Raw genomic sequence first — 20,291 nt, forward strand, 5'->3', positions numbered from 1 at the left:
GCCGCCAGCGAGATTCAGACTCAGAGACACTTTAAGGTGCAATCAAAACGCTCTTGGGGTTGATGAGAGCGTGCCATCAAACACACTCTTCTGCTATCAATCCCAGCCTGGGCTGCGATTCTTCCGAGTACGCAGAGGAGCCCAAGGAGCAGTGGGTAATTAAAGGACCTACAAACTCCCTCCTCCAAGAATGGGACAACGAACGAATGGAATCAAAGAGACAGCAATGGTCCTCTAAGCCATCTCGTCACCTCATGCACAATCACGGCGCCAAGCTGGCCGAGGATGTACTGTATTTTCACGACTAGAAGGCGCACTTAAGTGTTACATTTTCTCCAAAGTGCGCCTTATAGTCCAGTGCGCCTTATAAAACTGAAAAACCACGACTGTCAGATATTAAAAAAACACAAACGCCTGAACTGAAACAATACTGTTAAATATGCAAATGCCATCTTAGTTTACAAAATCTTCCATCATATAGTATCTTCCCCCACTGCCAGATTTTATACAAAAAAAAAATCCAAAACATCAACATTGGCTGGCTCTAGAGGTGACTGTGTAGTGAGTGCTTCATAGCTGGAAGTCAATAACAATTAAGTATGTTTAACACAACAACCGATGAAAGCGGACGTGAAAGGTAGCAAGAGAGAAATGTGCTAGCATGAGATGCATAAAGGATATGGTGGATGGCAGATGTGAACGGAATGAGGGGCGTGATCAAAGTGGCGGATATTTGCGTAAGCAAACGCAACCATCTCGAGAGGGGAGAACATCATACGCAGGAGGCGAGACAAGCGAGATAGTAGTTGCGAACGCCGCGTTGGCAGGGGGTCCTCAGACACGGGTAGATAATTTAAGAGAATCAACAGCTTGGAGAGGGTATGGAGGGACGAAGGGAGCAGGGGATGAGAACAGCTGCGGGTGGCAGCACAGCTGGCAAGACATGTCTTCTCGGATACAAGAGATGAAGGCACACTCTTGAAGAGGGCAGGAGGATTCACTTGATTTTTTGATTGAAATGCTTTTAGTTTGTTCACACGTGTATAGAGTCTCAAATTTATTCTATTAACAATACGTGGAGTCCAAACATAGACAATTCATAAGTATCATTATAATTGTAATTAAGTATCATTATAAACAATTAGCTTATTCAACATAACATGTAATTAAATTCATATTTGGCATTTCCTATAAAGTGCTTATCTAATTTAGAAAAGATAAGACAATCATTTTCCAGAGAGGAAGTTCGTATATTTTTGCTGTTCACAACACAATGTTGTTAAAAACAAATAAATATATAGAAATTAGTATATGTATATTAAATGAGAAATTCTGAATACAATTAACGTTAATGTTTCCACATTTAAATTATCATGTTTTAGGAGGGGAAAATATTTGGTAAATCAATTAAATATTTGTGATATTTGCAGCCCGGATTATTTTAAGACTGAATAAGAGGGGTACTAATTTCTCCAAACTTAATGTCACAACTACGCTAATGAATGTTGTCCATTTTAAGCAAGCAAAACCTGGAAAACAAGTTATAAGAAGCCAAAATATATGGCAGGTTGTTGATATGAAAATTTGAACTAAAACTTTTTAAAATGAACATTGCTAAATGATTCTGTCTAATTGGGAGATGCAAAATATTCAAAAATGTGTTTCTTCTTTGCTATTTGGCATTCCGGTTGATAAAGTCCGTGCCTCTTCTTGATTTCAGTGTTTTTGACATATCAGTGACAAATGTTTCAGAAATTATCATTCATTTATGAACTTTGTGAGATTATAAAATGTGCTGTGGATCGTGAAAAAACAGTCAAAAAATGTTTAAATGATAGTTTGGAGGTAAAATTTCAAAAACTTTTTCTTTCGTTGCCTTTAAAGTGGATATTTATCAGGAACAAATCAAAGAATATTGCTGTTCTCAAGTTTTTTGTTTTCCTACAGTGGTGATAATGGCACGACAGGTCCATTTTGAGGCAGCACATGAATGAGGGACTGCCTTCTTAAAATATGCAAAAATGTGATGGCACGGTGTGAACAGCTGCTGTTGGAAGAGTTCATCAACACCCTCATCATTGTTCTTGCAGGAACTTTCTGGGCAAGTGTTGACAGGGGTGCTATCACCCTCGAGAAGGGGTCAGGGCGATGTGAGGGGGATTAGAACCAAGGACAGGCGGTGGTAGGAGAACAGATGGCTGGCTGATGAACTTCATTTTCCCAATTGTAGCATATAGGGGTCCGCACGTGTGTTTGAACACGTGTACAGGTAGCCAGACCAACAGATAGACACAATCAAACGCACGTTCTGTACATGTTAAAGAGACAGATAGCTTTTAGCACTTTACAGCTGTTAGACCACTTTCAAATTCCTCTCCGTTCTAGTGGCAACTCTGCATAAAGATAAGCATTAAAAATCTCTTGACAACCACCAATAAATGGCACCCATTACATCTTACATCTTATTTTGGGGCCACAAGGTGTACTCAATTTGAAATCCAATTGTGACTATGACTTTTCTCACCAAGCTATAGCTACTAGGTCAGAAAATATGGATATATCGCTCTGCTTTTATTTAACTGATGTGTGGCAGCAGACGTTAAACTCCCGGCGACCTCAAGTTACTTTATCACTCGCTCTACACACACAAAAGTGCAGGATTAACATGCATGTATGGAAGGTAATGTGGTGCTAAAGGATTTCGGTGTGAAGGCACGCAGACAGTAATGAATACAGCACCCCCCCCCCCCCCCTCTAACCCACCTATACAGGCACATGTTGAATTACCTTGTCGCTAGGCAATTATTTGTCCTGTCGCAGCTTTGGAGTGATGCAAATTACTTTAAGTGCACTTTTGGGCCGCCATCCTGATAATGATGATTGCTGTCGTGCTCTGACATAGACAACAACCCACCTATAGCTTCGGAGAGAGCGGATGCGTTTGTACCACGACACCCCCCCAAAAAGGAATTTGGTAAGTGTGGGATTCAAGATGTGGCAGCTGACAAACAACTCAGACTGATGACGGAAACCTCAAAAAAAGAAAAGAAAAGATACAAAGATATTTGAACGTCATTTTCTTTCAGGCTCTGACGCATTCATCTTCTGCCCTTGCTGTTTTAAAAGGTCATTCCATCAAGCTCAAGTTGTTTTCCAACAAAAAGATGAAATTATTTCTCCTCTTCTCTACCTGTGCTGGTGACGTAATTACATTTTTTGTCCAATTGGGTGTCGTTCCCTTTGTCGACGTTTAATGCCTTTTTGGGTCGTATATAGATTACTTATTTAACAAGGAGGAAATGTAAGTGGCCTCTTTTCCTCCTCTCCTCAAACTTTAATTAGTGTTAGATTTAAGCACACTTTGTCTGTGTTTGTGTCCAGTATAATGACTTACATGTTGTGAAGCACACACCAACCGCAGTGCGGGTCCCCAGAGCTCAGGCACTCGCCACAGGTGTCGTACTGCTCACACGACTCGATGGGAACTTGTGTAACCTTCAAAGAAAATAGGAAAGAATCAATATAATGATATCAATATAATAACAATAAACACGTAAATAGATAATAAACTTTTATAAACATGGACATACACAGGAAAGGCTTAATATCTGAGCCATTGTTGCTAATGTAGACATTTGACTAGACCAGGGGTAGGTAACCTATGGCTCGGGAGCCATATGTGGCTCTTTTGATGGGTGTAGATGGACCGCGGACCTGTGTGTTAAAATATGGGAACCGCTGGTGAGAGACCAAAGTTCCGGATGCACCAATGGGAGCGTCACGCCGACACAGTGGTGCCAAAACTATCTCTAGCGCCTTTTTAAAATCATAATTTTTCTTCATTAGACTCTTCTGCACGCATCCTTTCATTGATACTCATTGATTAGCAACAGTGAAATAATGTTCTCAAAAGAATTCAGACTTTTTTTTTTACTTTCAAAGTGGTGAAATGAATAATAAATGCTCACATTTTCATGTATTTTTACTTTTAAATTCTGAGTATGGCTCTCAAGGAATAATGTTTGAAAATATTAATTGTTTATGACTCTCTTCGTCAAAAAGGTTCCCGACGCCTGGAATAGACCAAACAAAATAAAAGTATTCATATATTTGTCTACATGTACCAAATTTAATGTGTCGTTTGACAATGGTTTTGCTATTGTTTTTCTTGATTTAGTAATAGTGATTATAAGCTCAATTAATTGAGACAACAAAGTCAAACATACAGTAACTTTTTTTGTATTTGCTTTTTCAATGTGTATTGATCAGAAAGCTATGCATTCTCAGAACGATTGGAACACAATTAATGAGTAATTTTCCAATATTTTGAACTCTTTCATGCATAAGAAAGGTCGGAATGGTTGAATTGTGTTATGCGTGTAGTTTTTTCGTATTTCATTGGTATAGCTTTTGGAAATCAATGTGTAAACAGAATTTTTTTAAATGGATCACATCATAAGGTCACATTATGCTTTTCAATACAAGTTCAACTTAATTTTTTGCTTCTAAATCTACACCAGTCTTCAGCATCATTCCCTCATAACGGGATTGATTGTATGGTAATCTTTCCTACTAAAATGCAATGTGTCAGCTGTTGACTCTTTCTTTCAGTTAATAAGATAAATGGTTCGGCCACTGCTTGTATGTCACTGTCAACTGTGCAGGCAACTGTCGCCTTGATTGCCAGCCAGACAACCAGCAGTGAGCAGCTGGGATCAGTTGGCCCTCAGAGAGAGGCTTCTCATGCCATCACTTGGCTTTAGTATGCACCACAGCATCTGTCCACCAAAGTACAGAGAGAAGATGGACAGAAAAGATCGTTTTATGTGGTTGAGATGTGAAAACAGAAAAACAAGACAGCAATTCTGTTGTAGTGTTTGTGTACATGGGCCTTGGTCTTCTTTATATCTGAGAACAATGTGACACCAGTTGTGTGTAACGTAGAAATGATGGAAAGGAGATTTTAAGTTAGTTTAAAGATCTTCTGTCTGTCATTCTTCTCCATTCTCTCACTACCGAATCCCAACAAACTCTTGATACAATACAGCCATTATCAATTGATAATGAGCTCATCTACAATTGGCAGCATGTTCAGTGACCAGGTAGAAATAACTTTTGCGTCAAATTAATTTGGGTGAACTTTTTAGACTGAAAAAATAAAAAACAGAACTGGATGACAAACTTATAAATATGTATGTATATTCCTCTACTAAAGACAGATGTGATGAATCTACCCTTCAGGTTAATGTCAATATCAGAAATAATTGAATTGAATATGAAAGAAACAAAGTTCTAGTAGCCAATAGGTATGCATGATTTGTAAGATCATTTGTAAATATCTGGTTCCTGTTGCACAGCGGTGCTATTCTGTAACTATCTCAGCACCGTTATTTAACAGCATGTTCTTGTTCTCGTAGTTTTCCACAGGGTATTCCGAAATACAAATGTATTCTACTTCAGATGGACAAACTCTGTGTGTGTCCAATAGTAGTAGTAATATCTTTCAGTTTTGGTGGATAGATACACATAAATCAAGGCAGAGGAAGTCTTGATAAACACACTTTCTTGAAGCTTCCAGAGCTCTGGGACCCTTGGAAAGTGTCAGCTCCCCCTTGCTAAGATAAATCAATTCTGCAATGGCAGTCCTTAATTTTCCTATCTCACTGTACATTATCGTACGGTATCTCAATGAACCTAAGATAAAGAGAGACCTTCCCCCTGCGACATGAGGACTAAGCACTCATCTACAGTGCTGTTTTTTCTCAATGATATCCTACTAAATGTAGCTGACAGCAAACGGTGGTCTCAGCTGCTGTGAAGAACAGGCTTCCAGACTGTATCATATCAACTCTTTGTTTCCCCTTTGCTCCTCAAAGGCTCAATAACACCACCCTCCCCACCACCACCTGTCTGAACCCCTGCAGCAATAGAGTGACAAGCCAGGGGAAGGTCCATATAATTGAGGGAAAGGGACAAAGGGGTCCATTGCCACTACGGGACAAACTCTACACTGTGCTCTGCTGCGGACACTCCAGTTAGACTAACCCCCATCACCTCAAGGAGGACTTGCTTGGGGACAAACAGGTGGTGTGGTGTAATGAGTTGCAGGCACAGTCACATCAGTGCCAGAGGCAGTGACTGATGAGAAACACGGTCACCGGCATACAGCAAGTTGGCTATTCGAAACAATATATCCTGTAAAGCCTGCTCTAGTTTGTATTATTGAGCCAATTAGTTAGAATGTGAGTATTGTTCTGGATTACACATACACTTTGAATTTTTTTATCACTGGCTCCTGTATAAACATACCATGATTCAATTAATTTCTTTGAGGGACCATAAAATATATGATTTGTTTGGCTCTGCTTGCAGAGAGACACGAAAGCATATTTACATCGTAAAAGGACAGCTTGAGTTGAATTAAGGCAATAAATAAAAGTACTTTTGGATGAAGAGCAGCTGTTGAATAGGGGGAGAGTTACAAGTACAATGTGGTATTGGGGTGAGGGGCAGAAAATGAACAGGGTTGTGTTGGAGGGAAACAAATGGGAGAATTGAAAAATAAAAGTGTTTACTGGTGTGTAGTGCATTGTACTGAGAGCAGCATGGGCCAACCGGGCTGTAAGTGTGGGGAGGGAATAGAGCAGCTGTTTCACAGCACACGTTACAGTCACTCAACACAGCAGGTCCCCACAATGAATACACTTCTCCTGTGTGTGTGTGTATGCGTGTTTGTATGTCATAAAACACCGCTTTGTTCTTGGCAAAGACGCACAGCGGTGGCCCAGATTGCCTCTTCCGAACTGTGAGGGGAATTATGGCCAAAGAGGCCTCAGCTCCCTCTGCAAATTAATGCTAATACAATACCAGCCTAAGATGACCAAAACAGGGGGTTTATTCAAATGCTGGAGTCACACTTGAAGGCAACGCTGGCGATTGAAAAAGACAATAGAAAGGGGAGGAATGTGGTACAAAATCAGTCCAATTTTTGCAAATGAGTCCTATAAAAAAATGAGTTGATTAAGAAGGTTATATAATCATAATGCAAAAGTTCAGTTAAACTCCAACAGTTGAAGGTTGGAAACTATGAAGGTGCCAAAATCCAAGAAAGACATGAATAATAAATAAGTACATACACAATTTAATAAATAATTCCATTTTGACACAGATGGTATTCCATATCAAAGAGCTTCTCTATTCATTAGTTTTATGAAGTGGCATTTTCAACACGCGGCCAAAGGGAATAAACTGAATCCTCTATTGTCTCCATCTTCTCCGCTGGACCGAGCTAGCCTATGCTACTGCGTTTGAAACACGGAAACCACATCCAACAACCGCAAGTATATGATGCGAGATCTGATTCAGTCAAATCCACACAACAGTTGTTCATGTTTTCATGATGTCTTGAATGGAAGGACTGTTGACAGTTGTGTAAAGGTGTTTCTCTGCCATTGACAATGTTCACACTTCTGAGAGTGTGGGTTTCATTTGTTTCTGTGTCTTAGTGACAGAAGACAAATGGCTCTATTTCAGCGCCTCCACACCGCTGCTGAGAGACCCCGCCAACGTCCACCGCAGTTCAGTGATGGATGGCCGAGCAAAGACAGCCAAGGAGGAGAAGAAAGCGACAGAGAGAATAAAGGAGAGCTGAGTGAGGTGAAACTGTCCTATTGCTCTGTTGTTATGAGGACCGCTCCTCTCTGTGGTGCCAGATGCGGCTCTCTGTCATGAGGCGACGAAAAGAAGAAAAAAAAATGTTAAACTAAAAAAAAATCCCAGTCAGCAGTAAGGTGCGGGAGGCTATTTAGTGGACTGTTTCCAAGGTAACGGTCCTGGCTCTGACCTCAGCAACAACCTCTCACGTACGTCGCGCACCTGCAAAACCCCTCGCCACTGCACGAGGGGAAAAGCTGGCACCTTTGGGATCTTTCTTACCTCCTTTTAAAGATGTATAGACATGCACATCAACTCCTCCGCCCCACACTCTCTATTTTTAATGAGGGCCGGGCGAGCTACCACATCACTGGAATGAGCAACATCGATCACCAGCACAATACCATTGCAATGCGAGAGGCGAGTGAGGCTGGAGCGTATCAGCAAGTGTTTGCCAAGGACGTGAGCACAAAAGAAGAGCAAATACTCCCAGTTCAGAAATCTAAGGGCGCCCAAAGTCACCCGCTGTCCGTGAAGCCACCCTTTTGCGGTTTAATCTGCATTTGTTATCCCACTGACAGAACAAAAAACAATGGACAAATCTCTTCACACCAACGGATCTCTCTGTTCTGCTTGCAAACATTTTGTGCTGCTTCGGAAGAAGATCATATTTTATCATAACGTTTTGGCAACCCTACCGCTCAATATAAAGATGCGGAATTAGTCTGTTGTTTAATACATCAGTATTTGCATGTTCTTTTTCATTTATGAGTGCCCTGTCAAGGCTTGAGAAAGCACATTTTGTCATGATTTCAAAATCATGCGCTTTAAAGAAATGTGATCACTTAACGCCACAAATCTGACTGCCAACTTTGATGAATCTTCTCTACTTGACACACTCATATACTAAACAGACAAATACATGAACACAATTCAATGAATTTGGCTGGAGATTCAGGATATGGAGTGAATGAAAATATCTGCATAAGACAATTTTGTTTTTTTTCCAGTTTGTTTTGAATGCAAACTAACCATTATATTGCACATTTAATGAAACCATCAGATCCTTGCCTTCCCTCCCAACTTCATTTCTCACGTGGAGATTAATTAGAGGTGACATGAGAGAGCGTTGTCTTGCACTGCAGGGTTAATCGTCCTATTGAGTCTCCTAATGTCCGTTGACAAACTTTATTTAATCTCTCTAATTCATTGGCGCGCAAGACAATCTTTCCAAAATGGCAAACATTTTTTCAGTTCTAAAACCTGACACGAATAAACATCAGCCAAAAAGACAGAAAGCTAACACAGATAAATGTCGATAATGTAATATTGTAGTGCAAAACCAATGTGTTCTACCATGCTGTAGGAGTAACATGAAGATATACAGAAATAGTCGAGAAAGACGATGGGGAGGGGTTGTTTGGGTGATTGGAAGTAGGAAATGTAGAGAGAAGATGCGGACACAAAGGTGAGAAAGGGAGCTGATTTGGCGAGATGACTAATTACAGATGATTTTAGACATGTAAGTAAGTAGGAGACAGAATAAAAGAGAAGGCGAAACAGAATATGATAGTTAAAGGTGGCAAAGACCTGTGAGGGGAAAAATGGAGATCATCAAAAAAGATGGAAGATAACTGGGTGAGGTAATGCTATAATGAGAAATGGGAAGTCATACTGACGGGGCATCACAGAGAAGCAACACAATGGGAAATAGAAGATGTAGCCAAAGATAGAAAGGACGACAGCAAGAGAAATAGAGGTGACGCAAGAAAAGCGACAGTAGAAATTTTGAGTGAAGATGCAGGGGAGAAGAATAAAAAAAGGAGAGGAGACACACGATTGTAAATAGGGTAAGACCTGTTGATGCCTATGGGGAGACAGACAGCAAAGAATAGCTGCAAGCAACCGACAAAGCTGGGGGGCTGATGAATAGGTCTACAATGACAGACTACCATAGAAAAGTGAGCAGTGAGGAGACAGAGAGTATAAAATAAATGACTGAATGAATCAAGCAGTGTGGAGTATAAAAAAGTCAAAGCAGTCGATGCAGTCAGGTGTGTATCAATTATTTATGTCCTCAATCCCTTTTTTTGGACACATGGGTAGTGAGTTTGTGTTCCAACTGTGATTTTGTTTACTGAGTAGACTCAGAACACCTCCTTTCTTGCTCCCCTTCCAATTAAATAAGGCACTCATCCTCAAAATGAATTGGATGGGGGAGGTGTGACCTGTTATACAACTACTGACTCGATTAACAATTTTGCTCATCGTTGGAGACACTAGTTAAAATCACCCCCATGTGATAAAGCCGGCATTGGTTGTTGGTTAGACTGTCATCAATGCATGGTTAAGTATCAAGTTAGCGTGCATGAAACATTGTATCTTCCTGCATGCTCTTCATGACGGTTTGCTTCCTGTTTCTCCCCCCCATCACATTTTATTTTCCTCCAGCTTCCCTGAGGCATGGTGAGAGTTAACTCCTGACACCGGAATTTCGATGAAATTCTCGACTGTCTGTCTTTCTCTCTCGGCGGGATGCCCGACTGTCAATGCGGCTCCTAATGAGCAAGCCGCCAAGGCCATCGCACATCAACGAATGTGAACATGTTTGTGTGTGGTATTTGAGCGTATGAGGGATAAGAAGTCCTCCACGGTATACTTGTAGATGTGTGGCAACAAGCACGTGTATTGATTGGAGGGGATGGGCCACAGAGCGTCTTGACAATACAATATCGGTTGACTGATGGTGTATGTGAGCTATAGGAACACACATGCTTGATGCACAAACGAGGTTCAAATTCTGTAAACTAAGGCTGCAGAAAATGACAATTTCAATCATCGATTAATCTGTATCTCTATACTATTTTAAGAATTAGGAAAAAAAAACATACGCCCTCTCTTCAAAAACGGAAGATTGTTTAAAACTTCCAGTGTAAAAAAAATGGTCAAATGTCAATATATTGTGAGTGAGAGTGTTTTTTTATCCATAATGTAAAAAAAAAGCAAAGCAGTTGATAATTTTAAAGTCTTATTTTGAAAACCAGTTTGGCTTTGATGATAGAAATGTGAGAATATCTCTTTTTTGAGACTTGAAATTATAAGAATTCTGAATTTGGATTAAAATAAGATCTCTAAACAATTAAAGGCTCATTCAATAATTGTTGATTATAATTTGGTTGTTTAGTTGTCGATTAATCATTACAGCTTTATTTTAAATGTCTGAGTGGTTTAGCTAACCTTAACCCTGGGACAGATAAACACTTACAAATGTACAGGATAATTTAGTCATTCCATTTCCTTTTCAAGATTAAGGGATTGTCAGTTTATCCTTGGTAAATCTGGGGTAGAGCCCGGACTGGTCGAAACATGTTTTGGGTGGTGGTGTAACATATCACAAACTAAATTAATTATCCAAGAAAATTTTATTGGCTCAAGACATACTTTTACTTAGACATTTTTATAATATATTTTTTTTATATATATCATTATACTAATGAAGAATAATCGGGAAGAAAATCATTTAGAAAATGTTGAGCATGTGATTGTTCTTTTTGTCAATATACGTTCGGAGCATTCATACATAAATTAGAAATCATTGTTCACAGTAAATGAATCATTTTCAGATCAATTAAGTCAAACTCATTTCCGTCAGCACACCTGACGGATCCCTCAAGGCACACTCATGTGCCACCACACGTTGGCAATCACTTCTCGAATGTAATTATCTTTCTCAGTATAATGCTTCCATACTTTTATTGGGTGCAGATTAAGGTTTATGTACAAAATAAATGACCTGCATGTATTTCTTCACTGACAATGTACGTGACAAGTAAACATTTGAATGATCACTATTATTTTTAAATAGGTTTAAGGTCAAAAGTCACAAAATATGCCTCTCAGGTTAAGCATATTGTCCTACTGTAAATTATATGATCTGTTATGCGTGCCTTTTATTTTGGATGTCAGACAAAGGAGGGATCATGCATAACAACAAGCATAAAGTAATGAATGTGACTAGATCAGTAATGAAATATAATAAAATGATAATGGAAATAATTTCATACAATAGTCAAAAACAAATTTTCACTAGCCCGTATTATGGATTTTGTTTTAGATTATTTCCACTGCAACATCTTTATAGTATTCTGTGTGTGTGTGTGTGTGTGTGTGTGTTTGGCAGAATTTTCTCAGGAATGTAATCCTTCTTACATTGTCATCATCACCACATTTCAATAAAGGATTTCTAATTGTGGATAGGGAGGATTGAATCTCCCTGTGAAGAAGCGCTGCGGGTGAGAAGTACGAGTCAGCCACAGATCTCCAGCAGTGAGGGGTAAAAAGCCTACACGTCTTTGTTTGGCAGGGGAAGAAAATCAACATAATTTGCCCAAACTGCCTTCTATGCGAGGGAGTCTCTCTCAGACAGCGGCTACCAAATTAACTGCTCCCCAATTGCTTCAGCAGGAATAAATAAATCCTTCATCTGAGAGTTCTCCTGCCATTTGGGGTGCATTAGGACTGTAGGATTGGGTTTTGGACCCAAATCCCTAACACAACTCTTGCAGCCTATCTGATATCACATGGTGACAACCTCGTGGCTGTATATATATATCTAATTTACAAGTCAAGAAGAATAGTCATAATTCAATTGGCTACCATATGTGGTCTGAGTCAAATATTCCTGCAACAATATTACATGGAGATTTACGCCATCCATCCATCATACTGAATAGTCGAACTCACATGCACGTGTTTTTCTCCCAGCATTGGTCAAGTCGTGTTCACTGAAGTCGATTTCATCACAGTACATGGATTACACAGGGACAGCACCCTCTCACCCTGATTGATGGGATTTCAGAGAACATGGGGAAGGCTCCATCCTCAAATGATCAAATTCATTGATTGTAACTGCCTTCAGGTACTTGCAATGTGATGAAATGGAAGAGAGTCATTTGGATGGAGCACATTACGCATCACAACATTCATTCATAACAAACAACCATTAGTGTGTTGCGCCTCTGCAACACTACTGTGTGAGTATAAATAAACCCCATTTGTATTGGATTGTCTAATCGACCCTCAGGGATTTTCTTCACTTGCATCTTCATTTTTTTATAAACACCATTCTTTGCTATTTTTGCCAAAGAGGAAAATTGGAAATAAAAAACGTGGAACTCTAACTTCAATCTTAAAAAAAGGAGGACTTTTCTCAAACATTACTGGCCCTTGACCTTTCAAATGGACACAACCCCCTTCAGACACAGCAAAGCATCTTTTAACAATGTCTAAAAGGGTAAAAAGAAAGAAAAAAACAACTATAGTGAACCAGGGAATGATACAGACACACAGATGGAGTCATTGACACTGCATCCATCACCAGAGCTAACATTGACAGCATTGCCAAAGTGAGAGCTACAGGGGAGAAGATTGGCATTGTGGGACTAAGACATTCCCCCTGGATGCTATGTTGTCAGGAGAGAAAAAAAAACGAAGTAGACGGGGTTGGAAAGAGAGAGAATATAATACATATACATGTTGATCCATCGGAGAGTCAAAGGGATTGCAACCCGTCAAACAGACAGCTAGTTGAGGCACTGGAGGACACACAAAGTGGTTATATTGCCCAAAAGCATAGTGTAGTCGAGGAATATGTCGGCATATAAAGGAACCTATTTTTATAGGTTGTGCATTTGCACTTATACATAAACACGAGTGATTTTTCATGCCGGTGGAAAACACGACGGATATCATTTGAAATTGGAAGACTGAGTCAAGATTGTTGTACTGGTGCATCAAAGGTGTATAAGTGCAGGCAGGTCTCGTGGAAGGGAATATTTCGTGGACGCAAGGTGTACTGAAAGTCTCAATTCCAGCATACCGTCGACACATTGTCATTAATCTTCAAAATACCTTTACCAACTAACAGTTTGACCCTTATCTACCTTTTCAGCTATATTTTATAACAGCATACACTGTATTCTGAGCAGATTAATAGCTCTATACAATTGTAAACTAAAAATGGCAATTTGGACAAATCCCTAAATGAGATCACCCAACAAGCAATATCACATGACCACACATTTCAGTCCCAAAAAAAGCCTGATAAACTCCACCGCCCACCAATCCAGTTATGGTCCATTCAGCTCCTCCTGTCTGTCTGACACTCTCTGAGCTCTAATTAGGCTTGTAAATAATTATTGCAATTAAATCCTAAAATTAGGAGCAGTGAAACGCCACCATTAGCCCCACAATAAATGTCAGCCCCATTCTGCCTAGACGGAGGGTGGGGTAGGAGATGGTTAGGGGGAAAAATACTGTGCCATTAAATAGTCAGACAGACAGAAATTGAGGGGACAGAAAGAAGAGGCTGCATGAAGGCAGCTGACAGACACAGCACTTAATTATAAAACTGATTAATGTGGCTCCTTTGTTTGGAGTAAGGAAACATACTCGCGTGCACAAATGCACACTATGAACACCATGCTAGTACCCAGTAACAAATAGACAAAACTGCAGACTTAGTATGAGTTCACAAAAAAAGCCTACTAAAAACATGTTTTTTTTTTGGAAAGTCATTAAATGGAATATAAGACGAATTAGACCGAAACATGAGGTGGCATCTTGAACAGGTGTTTAACGTAACTGATTTTTGAATGTGTAAAATAAGTAGAAAGTGTTATTTTTAAAATACTACACTTCTGTAAAATTATATTGGTGATGGTTTAAAAGAAAAAAAAATTAGAGACATCCTGACAACATATTTTGTTTATTGTTATACCGTAAAATGTGCATTATAATTCTTATTTTTAGATCAATATTTTCCAATCAAACTGGAAAAATATGATATAGCTGTTGTCTTGACAGCAACATTGTTATGATGTTTACTAACATTATTATATATTTTTAATAATTGTGTTTAATTGTAAAATACAATACAAAAGGGCAGAAGGCTAACATTGGTGTAACCAGATGACGTGTGGGTCAAGGCTACAAGAGTAACACACACAAGTGTCACATAATCTGAGCATCAGGTATCCTTTTCCTCATTATCTCTTATTATGTCACACGTTCAGTGGGGTGTTGGGTGGAGGGTTGTCTAGGGAGTACGTCTGTGCAAGAATGTATGCATGTACATGTGACTTTGGGATGAGTGGTTTTGGGTGGTTGGTCTCATGCTTCAAGGTCGTTGCGGTAAGTGAAAAAAGTGCACAAAGACACAATTATAAAAACTACACAAAATTTGGCAATTACTACACACTTACATCAACTACAAATAAACTAAATAAACTACTTTTATAAAATGATTTAACCTAGAGTCCTTTTTATAGAACAGCAACGTTACTGAATCATCCACACCAAATATACACTGCCCAACATAAAGAGACAATACACTGCACATTAACTACCTCCTGTAAAGTAGATCACATTAGAGCAACCACATAATGCAATGGAGCAACCCTGTACAGAACTACAGGTCAAGTATAATCTATTTAATGGAATCAATTGTGTTGCTCTGTGCTTGGGACACAAGCAGTAAACAATAAAGATTTCCCGAACTATAATATATCACACTCACAATACACAATCCAAACACAATATGCCAATTCCATACCACCACTACACTGTACATCAGGTTCTGCTCACCACTGATGTCGTATTAACACCCACCGTCTTGCTATCTCTCACAGTCTTGTTAACACCTCTAGTCTTGCTAATATACAAAGTCTGGCTAAGGTCCAGAGGCTTGCAAATTCACAGTATTGCAAACACAAAGATTGAATAATGTTGATGTCCTTCCTTGAGGCCTGAAGTCCCTTCCCTTTGCCATTTTCTTTGTTGACTTTGCTACTTAACAAGCAAAGGAAAAAATACGGTTAAACATCGCGAGTTAGATGAGTTTAGAACAGGGAACTCGGCGCTCAGGTTTCTATCAATTAAATGCCTGATGGGGGACTGATGGGATGCACTCACCTCAAATAATGAGGTTAGAATTGGCCACTGGTTCCAGGGCAGAAAACCTGATTAGCACTAATCCTGCCTTAAGTCAATTAACAATGCCTATTCATGCAAATGAAGCGGCTTTGTCTGATAGGCTGGCACCAAGGGAACAGAGGCCGACATGCATGCCTTTACAATACAACTATGACCCTGACAAAAGGGTGAAAGACACTTAAAACGATATTCATGAAATAAATGTCAAGTGCTTCTCGAGTAGCAGAAGTCGGTAGTAACGAGTTACATTTATTCCATTAAATGACGAGTAAAATTTTGAACAAAATGCTCTTCTAAGAGTAGTTTTACTACTTTTATTTGAATACATTTGGAAAGAAGAAACACTACTGAACAATAATCATATAACTTCACTATACCAATCAGACGAAACAATAGGGTCACATGATTACACACAATCTTAAGATCAGATGACCTATGAGGACGACTGCCCATTCAATCGCATGGTGTGGTGAAAGCATAAAAAAAAGCTATTTCACAAAGAATGCCGCTATGTGTGGTTTCAAATACCAGTGGTGATACATTAGAAATGACTGAAAAGTTATTCTATCATTTCAGTCCACAGCAAAGCATGAACCCCAACTCTTTACTCTAACCTCAAGTCAGTATACAGGCTGTAAAAAAAGTGTCTCTTTAAAATGAAAAGGCAAATTGCCTCATCAATAACAATGGATACGTGTATCGACGGGATAATTTGTCCCTATTTGTTCGGGTGTCAATAGCAAGTGTACCTGTCAGCAAAACTGTGAAGAATCTCACAAGACCCTCTCGATCTTAAAGCACCTGGACAAGGAAGCGGCATTGCTATTGATTTGCTGACCCTCATCTACCACGGCCTGCGAATGGACCGCACACACCTTCAGGCTGGCGGATCATCACTCAAAGCCAGCACCAGCTTTCCAAAATATTTTTTGCCTCTTCTAGATGAATGTTGGCATAGGGCGCACATACCTATATTTGTGCATTCACAGATATCAAATGAAAATCATCATTATCTCTTAAAAAGAAAGCTTCTCTGCATGCATTTAAAATGTGTTTTAGCCATGTCTACCAATTGTCAATAAGCAAGCAATGGTTTTTAAATAATAAAAGGTCAGAACTCAGAAACCACCGGTTATGTTACCCTTGTTCCCAGAACTGTGGGTCGCACATCCTAACCACTTGTTCACAGTGCTGTCGGGTTACAAAGTTAATTTCCAAACATAGTAAACCGAGATATTGTTTTGGGTGATTTAATTCATATATGGCTCCAGTACGGTATTGTGTCTCTATTATTAAAAGTTTTCCCATATAATTGTCAAACTGGATTATTAGGAATCCAGTGGACAATGAATGAACAACTTTGTCCCAGATGTAAACAACATGGTACTAGAAAGATAAGCATGTATCAAAGTGACTTATGACCCCCGCTACTATTGCGGAATTCACATTCTGCTGACCTCTTTAATCCCCAGCACCGCTTTCTATGTTGCTCGTGTCTTTGGATGTCAGCTCACTGAAACTCTTTGTCAGAACGTGACAGAAGCCAAAGGTCAAAGCCTCTGGGTTTGTTCACTTTCTGGCAGCTGAAAGCCAGCCACACTGCCCTGGGGCAGATACAAGGCAAAGAGGGCATAGCTTCACGGAGTTCATGTTCCCATGTCAATTCTTTGGAATGTATACGCTCTTCATTTGTGCCTCAAAGTTTGAACGGAGGCTGGAATTGGGTTTGGGAGTCGGGCAAGATAACCATAGCAGGGCTCTATGGGCCACATAGGTTATGAAAACTGAATTTTATTGCATGTGTTCATCAGATTTTTGAGAGACGGCATTTGTAAAGTGACACTGTGTTTTGGTTGACTGAACTTATGCCACAACGTACAATATATGTGTAGTGAGTACACCTGAGGGGGGATCTTCCTTGTGAAATCCTTGTCATTACATGGTTGGCTGCCGAGTGTAATTACCATTCTTATTTAATTATCTGTACATTTCCATTTTACAATATTTAGACGACATCAATGTTGCTAAAGGTTTACTTATATAGTTGTTTCTGTTGTTTGGATAAATGCTTGAATTCATATTAAAATAATTAGCAGTCATTTTACATTAGGCTCAAATTGACAAGGAATGTTCAGATTTGTTTAAACTGTAGTCACATTAGTATTGGCTTCAAACAACTTTGACAGAGGCTTGATTCTGCATAATGTGTTTGTTATATTACGGCAACTGTTTGGCACATATGTAAAACAATTACCACACACAAACAATGAAGCACTAATTAATTGTATGCTTCTTGAACAGTGTTTGTAAATCCAGGTTTGGTCAGATTTACTGCAGGTTTGTAGGTTTACTCATTGGAAGTACAGGACAACATGCCAAATTGAATCCTAATTGGTTCTCATGGCAAAGGTATGGGTTTAAAATACAGATATGCTATGTGAGTTACACACTGTTAGTTGTCTATTAGTTTGGCACTTTGCAACTCTAAACCGAGATATAATCACAGTAGAGATGTTAAAAACGTTGCCAAAATCAAAGAAATATTGCCAAGAATTATATATATATATATATATATATATATATATATATATATATATATATATATATATATATATATATATATATATATATATATATATATATATATATATATATATATATATATATATATATATATAATTTTTGCATGTCAGTAGAATGTCCCATTTGATTTTGATTTGTGTTGCAGTGTGTTGCGAGGCTGTTTAATATATGCAGTATATGACAAGACATGCCAGCTATAATCCTGGATAATGTGTGAATGAATTCTATTTCCTCTTGCCTTAATAACCACTGAACCAATTTACTTCCAATCTACCCACCTCGGCCAAACAAAGGACTTTCATTGTGTGTGCGTGTGTCTTGTTCATGTGTGTGTGTGTGTGTGTGTGTGTGTGTGTGTGTGTGTGTGTGTGTGTGTGTGTGTGTGGGTGGGTGGGTGGGTGGGTGGGTAGAGTGTAGTTTCATAGGGGCGGAAAGGTCGATAAAGGAAACCCACAGCAAGAATGTCCATGTGCTTAAAAAGGGGAACAGGATGACAAGAAGCTTCATAGAAAATGGCTAAACCAAAAAAGAAAGAAAAAAAAGAGATACACCATGCATGGATTTCAAATTTCACACCTGAGCACCTGGGAGAAATTGCCATGGTTGGGGGTAAAAAGAGTCTTTCTTTTCTGATAATTCTGTGTGGGAATGAAACCAGGTCAGCAAAGAAGGGCGAAAAAGGGGAGGCGATTTATTGTGTGCTAAAGAGATTGACAGGAACGCATGGAAAAACAAACCAATAGTGTGCTGACTGTAATTTTATGACAAGCCTGCATAGTGAATTCGCTTTTATTATTGACAGTGCCAAAAAAATAAATTTGCAACCACCACATCACTGTGATCGGATGAGAACAAGTCCTGCCTCCTGAGCAAAACCAGTTAGTATAAGTCTCACCTATAACTTTTATTATGACAAGCAGTGTAAAAATAGACAAAAAGACTTTTACTTGGAAGCCGTTTTATGACTACTTAGACTATTACCAAGATGAGCAGCGTGCTCAATACATTTCAATCAATATGGCTGTCAGAGTTGTAAAATATTGGAGGGTGAACCATCATTAGAATCAACTCAGCATACTGTTTTACGCAAAATAAGCCAAGAAAACAAATCACATGACAAGGATGACCTCATTGTGTTTTGTGCTTCGGTTAGGAATGTCCTAATCACGTATTATATGTATCCAAAAACATTTTGTTGTTGTTTTTGCAATTCAGTTGTGCCGCCCAAAATAACTTTGTGAATGAATTATGTTTAAATATTTTGTAAATGTCATTTAAGAATGATCATTTGTTCTTACCAAGTGTGCACTATATAGAGGTATATTGGCAAAAGTTGGTCCTTCAAACTAATGCATTTATGTAGACGATTACACTAATGAAAGAAAAAATATTTTTACAAAATCTGCAATTATAAGAACATTGGATATTTAACAACCATTGTAAAACAGGAAAATAAAAGTAACATACCAATCCCTAAGGATTATGACAAAAATGCTTCAAAAATCTTGCGGGCTATCCTGTGTGTTAGACTTCAGATTCCTTTCAAATGTAAAATCTCTCAATGAATAATACATCACAGCCTTGGCTCACCAGACTGGCTGCTGACCAAAGCAACCGACACTTAACACACTCACTGTTATTTTCCGCCACATGCAATAGCCAGTAGCCTCAAAAGCACAGAAAATGCACAACAAAAGGAAATGAACAACATCATAGACATATTGACAATCCCAAGTCAGGTAGAAAGCAAGTAATAGTAACTTGAGCCATTTATCCCAACAGGTCCCTTTGTGTTGAATTGAAAAAAAGCAAAATTGATTTTGTTCTTCTCAGAATTTAAAGTGACAGATTCCGCTAAAGGTAATATTGCCATGCGAATACCAAACTAGTAGTTGGTGTCCGAACATCAGATTAAAACCCACATGACGAAACACAAATAGTGAATATAAAAAACCTAATTTTCCTCTTACTTACTGGAATGTGCTTTCAAATAGGCATGAAAGCTTAAGAGTCAGGAATCAACTTAACTTCAAAATGGCACCCAGGCACCACAACGTGACAAA

At 38.9% G+C, this 20,291-nt stretch overlaps 1 protein-coding gene across 3 annotated transcripts in view; it reads right to left on the reverse strand.

Moving 5' to 3' along the window:
• Positions 1–20,291, reverse strand: part of plxna2 (plexin A2) — a 215,696-nt gene that overhangs the window by 50,657 nt on the left and 144,748 nt on the right. For all 3 annotated transcript variants that reach the window (XM_077730404.1, XM_077730327.1, XM_077730479.1), the window contains one exon: positions 3,395–3,495. In XM_077730404.1, the coding sequence (XP_077586530.1) occupies positions 3,395–3,495 (101 nt within the window). The remainder of the gene's footprint in view (positions 1–3,394; positions 3,496–20,291) is intronic.

Source organism: Stigmatopora nigra, chromosome 1 (assembly GCF_051989575.1).
Source record: "Stigmatopora nigra isolate UIUO_SnigA chromosome 1, RoL_Snig_1.1, whole genome shotgun sequence".
Classification (NCBI taxonomy): Eukaryota; Metazoa; Chordata; class Actinopteri; order Syngnathiformes; family Syngnathidae; genus Stigmatopora; species Stigmatopora nigra.